This window comes from Aplysia californica, unplaced genomic scaffold, assembly GCF_000002075.1.
Source record: "Aplysia californica isolate F4 #8 unplaced genomic scaffold, AplCal3.0 scaffold00328, whole genome shotgun sequence".
NCBI classification, from domain to species: Eukaryota; Metazoa; Mollusca; class Gastropoda; order Aplysiida; family Aplysiidae; genus Aplysia; species Aplysia californica.
The window spans coordinates 210,839-217,738 of NW_004797598.1; the positions used below are offsets into that span (position 1 = coordinate 210,839).

Here is a 6,900-nt window from a genome sequence, read left to right on the forward strand (position 1 = left end):
CAACAAGTTGGTAGCAGCTCAGAGTAAGTCCGTCATCAGAAGAAAAAAAACGTACAACAACAACGACAAGAACACTTAGCCAAATTTAAATACCACCCACAACTGCACATTTTGAAAAGCAAATTCCTGCACCTTGAACAAATCTTTACACACATAAACACACACACTCATATATATATACAATGACTATGCGTGACCTCGTTCATGTCATACTCATGAATTATTTCAATAATTCAAGCAACATAAAGTGGCGCAAATAAGCCAAATGTTTGTGCTTGTGTATATGCGCAAGTCCATTCCTCAATGTATTAATAGTCCAAAGATCGTGTAAAAGATGGGGCTGTCAGTACCGAGAGAATTTCCTCAGCGAATTGTTCCGTTTGACCAACAAAAACATCACAACTATCCCGAGACCCAAGCCGCCTCCGTCTGACACCCTCTCTAATGACGAATTCTTTGGCCCCACTCTTTATCTCTACATTTTATATTTGTGAAAGACAAATATCCCGAGACTCAAGCCGCCTCCTTCTGACACCTTCCCTAATGACGAATTCTTTGGCCCCACTCTTTATCTCTACATTTTATATTTGTAAAAGCTCTTCACTTTGGCTGCCTAAAACTTCCAAACCACTTGACTTTCGAATTTGACAAAATTAATGGTGGTTCAGAATCATTTAAAAGGTGCACAGTTTTATAGAGGAGCCTGAAGAGACAGTGGTGTCATTTTCAGTTTTCATTAGTTTCGTTTAAATCTAATCTTGGGAAAGTCTGTATTCTAAAATGCCATTTGTAAATGTGTTAGGCTTCCGTTCACAAGGAGTGCCCGCACTGATCCCACACCTTTGAAATTCTGGAGAGTACAACCCCGAAAGCGAAAAAGAGAATCAATCTATACATCTCTATATCTAGACCTTCTAATTTTTTTCAGCTCTCAAGATTTATTGCTCCATTCCAGTAGAGTGTAAACATAGTAAGCCAATGACTTTCAGTTGATGTTAAAGCACCGATCATTCCTTTCATCGAAAGGAGGTCCGGCTAGTTATTCATTATAATGTACATGGCGACCATGTCAGTCCCTCGTGGAAAGCAAAATTTCAAGGAAGAGAAAATAACCTTGTGGAAACAAAACAAATAAAAATTTCAAGCTGGATACACAGTTCTCATCAGTTCATGATATGTCCTGAAGAAAATGTTGCGTGGTATCCTTTTGTTTGTCTGAGATAAAGAGAGGACACACTGTCAAAATAACAGCCGCATAGCGCTGTGGGGGGAAAAGCAAGACATATGTCCTTTCAACAAATTGTGATGTAACGATGATTCCACGAGATATTTTTGTCTAAACACAGTATTTTGGAAATATAATATAATTCACACAGTACATATTGCTCAGACAACACTTTTGTCTTCCATAAAAACCGCGTGTGCATCCAAGCACAACTGGTTCACCTAAATAAGATGAAACATAAACAACTGTGTTGAGCAGAAAAGGTACAGTCATCTCAAGCCATCAATTCTCAATTAACAAACAAGAAAAGTTGAAAAGTTGAAGAAAGGATAAACACAGCTTTCTTTTTAAAAACAATCTTCTGGTCCTAATGCGTACACCCTCTTTGACCCTTCCCAAGCAACATAAAAACAACAATAAAAAATACAAGACACACATATATATATATATATATATATATACACCCACTGTGCGTTGAAACACATTTTAGAAATCCCCTTAAATCACTAATGTCATACAACAACAAAAGTACACACCCATACACAATCACAAAGTGCAATTACAAAATTACATACAACATACATATCCAACCACTCCAAACATATTCACCCCCCCCCCCCCTATCTTACTTTCTTTCTCTCATTTCCACAAAAGGGGAGTCATCCAAAGGCAGCTGAATATCCAGGGCTTACATAATTAAAGACAGACACATTGACAAAACAAAGACTTGACATACAAACAAAATTTGAAACATTCCAAACATTTGTAAGAAACTTAGCTTCTGTCAATACAGAACTCTTTCCAAACAGCCTTCATTTTGAGAAAAGTTTCTCCAATGTGTTTCCTGAATTTTGCTTCAATTTAATTTCGACTGAGGGATACGTAACTCAGGAGCAGCAGCCAGAAAAAAATATGAAACAATCAGAATTAAAATCCAAATCCTTAGCTACAAATATGCGCCACACACCCAAAAAATGCGTAACAGAATAGCTGTGCAGTGACAGATCACGTATCGCCTTCGCAGCATCCCACACAGAGTATCTGAGAACATTTGAATGACCGACCTCTGACCTATGAATGAATGAACAACTACACACCTGAGCACACATACATCGCAGTAAAACCACATTGTAGAAAAGGAAAAATATTAAACATCGCTTTTATTCCCCCCTTCTTCATTTTTTTTTTTTTTTTCGTTCTCTTACCTGCACCCTGAGGTGACTGCACTCATCCCCTTCACAAAGGCCTTTCTTCTCGTAGTAGTCGCTGACCTCATCCAGTTTGCTGGTGAAGTCTGTGGAAACTAAACACACATACACGCAAACACACGTTTTACCACAAAATCTTGTCTCAATCACAAAAAAAGCAGACACTTAAACCTATATGTAACCTTAGCCACTTTACTTCTAAAACTTTACGTACTGCCTAGCAATAAGCAAATGGTTTGTTTTGATTGAAATATTTTTCTCAACTAGCATCTTCGTAACTAAGTATTTGCAAATACAAATTTCACATCCATTTACGAAAAGATGGAACTACTGCATATTATGCACAATCATCAATTAAAAAGACAATTGTTTGTTCCTCTTTAGTAATATTTAAAGCACTATTGCACAAAGGCCATTTCAAAGGTTGTCAATCAGAAATAATGCAAAACAAATTTCTAATCATTCGACTTGAAATGGAAAGACTTAACCCATCAACCAGGATCTCCTAAACAAATTAAGATGGCAGATATAAAACAATAGGAGGAAAGACATCTCTGGAACTGTTTCTTTCCCTGAAAGTTCATGTCCATCTCTTCCTGTTTCATTTTTTCCATCTCTCACAAAAATGGGCATGCCTTCCATCAACACAATTTAGATAACTTAGGAGACGCCTTGCTTCAGCCCTGCCAATCTAGGTAGAGTGAGACACCGACACTAAATCCCAGCAGCAAAATGGAGATTTTCAATCTAAAACATCCAAGCAAGAATCAAACTCGAATCTTTACACTACAGGCACCAATAGGAGGCTCTTACTCATTTCAAATATTGGAGACCATTTGCTTGTTATTAATATCAACCCACTTGCGGGTGGTTAGCAGACGTTCTGGTGTGGTTTGCACCTCTCATCCTTAATTCTCCTCTTTCTTTCTTTCTTTCTTTCTTTTTTTTTTGTTTTTTTTTTGGTACATTTGGGTTGCAAGTGCAGTAAAACTTGCTAAAGCAACCCATTTTGGTCCTGATGGATAAGACTTTTGTCTTCAGACAAAACAGCACTATTGCCAGACTAACGTTGAAACAGACAAGACCTCAGGCATCATTCTTGTTATACAGAACAAGATAGATTGTGTCGAAAATAAGAGGGGAACAGACGACAATTGTATCTTATCTTCCTTAATCTGCCAGCGTTTTCTTTTTCATCAACACTAAAGAGATTACTGGTTCATGAAATTTGCGACAGCAGGCAGAGCAAATATTTTCACGGAATTTTGTGGGGTATCAAAACTAGAATCCCGCTAGCTAAAAGTTACATTGATGGCGAAGACCCTTTTCTATGACGAGTAGTCTCCGTGCATCTGAAGAACACACATAATATTCAGGTAGAAGTCTTGATTTAGGGCCATTTCAGACTGCCTAATTTGATCCGATCAGAACAATTTGGTATTTTGAGACAAATAACCATATAACCCTGATGCAGAAGCACCAAATTGAGGAGGAAGAGGATGACGCGCCAAATTGAGAAGGAAAAGGAGGAAGAGGAGGAGGAGGAGGAGGAGAAGGCGACAACTTACACAGCATGTCATCTTGATCTGTGGAAAACTGCTTGCCTCCTTTGCCTGAGCAGTGACCTACTGAAAAAGTGAAAAATGAAAAAAAAAAGAAAGAATATCAGTTTCTATTTTTTTAAAACTTGTAATACAAGAAATCATTCTATATATAGACTAGTCTTATGAATCATTTCATCAACTATTTTCACCAAAACTTTAAAAGGAAGTGTACAGCTCGAGAATCTGTAAAAGAATCTTTTAAAATGAAGGCAGTTCTCAGTTGCTGGATCGGATCTGTACAAAAGACCCAGCGTTACATTCAAGTCAAACACTAACAAAAGACTACAAACTCAAAGCAGAGGTAAAAATGATAAAGATCAAGTCACTTGTAAGACAACAGTGTCCATTATTTCTGTGAACCTAAGCACAAGGTCTATCGGTAAATATTTTTGAGAGACAGTAAACACTGAATATTGAAACAAAAAAGGGATTCCTAAGTTCGTGGTTAGCTCAGAAAAATCATCTTAAACCTCAAATACTCCGAAAGTTATTTTACTACGGATCATAAATAAGAAAAATTAATATAAAACGAGCTGCACTGCAGCAAAATAATTAATTAAGGAATACAAGTTCACTTTTTAACGTATGAAATACACGGTTAACTTTTGTGTCAAATCTGAAAAGTAAAGCATTGTGAAAATAAAACTACTCATGATTTATAAAAGTAGCATTCCAGTAAATGAAAACATTGGCCAAAGCAAAGGAAGTTTTTCCCATTTAAAATGCCACCTCAAATTGATATCTTTTCATACTGGTCTTATTTGTAAAAATAAAAGCTAGCGATGGGGCCACAGCAAAATGTACCGTACAATATCCAACACTGTGGGCTAAAAAAGAGAAAATGAAAAAAAAAGTGTAATCCTCTCTTTATGTTATCAACCTGATTGCACAACCATTACAAACCTCAAATTCTGAAAGAAAACATAAAAGACCCTACTATAACTCACACAGGTAGAAAAAAAAACAAAAAAGCTTCGTTCGACTCTTGTAAACTTAAAACTATTGTGGCATAGTTCATTTTCTGTTTTATCAAATTAATTTCTGTAGTACTGTGAGGATGCGATATAGCACAGTTAATCAAGCAATTTGAAGCATTTTATGTCGTGTATGCCTCAAACATTTTTTTCCCCCAACGATTCAGAAACAATTCGAATTCGTGTTATCTAAGCAAAAAACTCTGAACAGAAAGCGATTAGTGAGAAGAAGTTTTCTCAACGAAAAAGAAAAAAAATTTTCAGTATCTGAGACGGACAATTTCCATCAGCTGATTTGAGTCTCACTTGTTATCCCTTTTGAGAATCATTTCTCCAAAGTTCGGAAGCTGCTTCCACACCCCGCCATTCTTAGTAAATGGCAAAGAGAGCACCCAAAGAGGCTTTCTGCAGTTAGTCTGGCTAGCATGACAAGCAGGTGAATGGAAGGTCCAAGGTGTCACGGGCACGTCCTACTTCTTAACTCCTCCCCCTTTTTATTCTTTCAGCCTGCTGGGTCTCATTCTTTCTCAGCACAAAACGGCTGCTATCCCTCAGCTGCTTTTCTTTTTACTTCAGCTTAACGAAACTAAATAAAAGTCGAAATGGAACATAAAAACTATTCTTTCGAAACTTAATTTTTAAAATTTTTTACTATGGGCTCCCCTAGCAAAACGAAAGTCAAATCAGCCGAGGGAAAACGTTCCGTCGACATAAATAAAACAAAAGTCACATAGGGACAGGATGAAGCATGCAGACACTGCCCACAGGTAAGATGTACATATACAGTTTTTTAAAAAAAAGAAAACCCTCCAGGGAAAAAAAAACCCAAAACAAAACAGATTCCAAATTTTTTTTAACGAAAAGAAAGGTACACCCGAAACCTCGTCACATCCCTCAAGATTTACGAACCACACGTCTACTGTTGTCAGAATGAAGGAGAGACAATAAACGTGTAATTTCTTTTCATAAGTACATATAAAAACACGTCAGATTTCTTCAAAAAATTCTACTACTAATATAAGTATTCAGTCTGATTTCTTCAAAAAATTCTACTACTAATATAAGTATTCAGTCTGATTTCTTCAAAAAATTCTAATACTAATGTAAGTATTCAGTCTGATTTCTTCATGATATTCTGTAACTAACATAATTATACAGTGGGCACACATTCACTATAAACAGTGGTGGAAGAAGCGAGTGATTACAGCATATTGTGTTCATGTGCGAGAATATACGGGAGTGTGAGCCAGGGCCTGTGTAGACAAACATTTCAAATGGGCGACATCAAGCAAATCAGAAAGTCTGTGAACAGGGAAAAGTATACATTTCGTGCATGTTCCTGCAAAGGGGATACTGGTCCGAATATATGTGTGTGTGTGTGTGCGTGTGCTCTTGTGTGTGTGTGTGTGTAAGTGAAAGAGTGGATCGAAGTGAGAGCTGGTGTACTTGTGTGTGTGTGTGAGTGTGTGTGTGTGTGTGTGTGTGTGTGTGTGTGTGTGTGTGTGTGTTTGCGTGTGAGTGAGCGAGCGAGTGGAACACAGTGAGAGCTGGTGTATTTGTGCGAGCATGTGAGTGAGACAAGATGGAGAAGGCATGCGCTGTTGTGTACGAGTGTGCGTGCAAGTGTGTGTGTGTGTGTGTGTGTGTGTGTGTGTGTGTGAGGTGGGGGGTGGGGACGCTGGTTTTGGTGTGAGTTTATGTGTGCCAGCGTGTGTGTTTGCGCTCATACAAAAGAATACAAGAAGTGGTGTGGGCAGGGCAAGTGCATGAGCGTTTGCATGTGTATATGTCGGAGAGGGCATATGTGCACACCTGTGTGTGCATGAGAGTACATATAGGGTTAAAGGTGGGATACTGGTGTGTGTGTGTGTGTGTGTGTGTGTGTGTGT

The 6,900-nt window shown here is 37.9% G+C and overlaps 1 protein-coding gene across 1 annotated transcript in view; it reads right to left on the reverse strand.

The window, feature by feature from the left end:
* The window catches only part of LOC101853012 (tetratricopeptide repeat protein 17), a 63,401-nt gene that overhangs the window by 31,373 nt on the left and 25,128 nt on the right, over window positions 1-6,900 (reverse strand). Inside the window, exons 18-19 of the mRNA XM_013084921.2 lie at window positions 4,002-4,061; window positions 2,431-2,528 (exon numbers count right to left, since the gene is read on the reverse strand). Of these exons, the coding sequence (XP_012940375.1) occupies window positions 2,431-2,528; window positions 4,002-4,061 (158 nt within the window). The remainder of the gene's footprint in view (window positions 1-2,430; window positions 2,529-4,001; window positions 4,062-6,900) is intronic.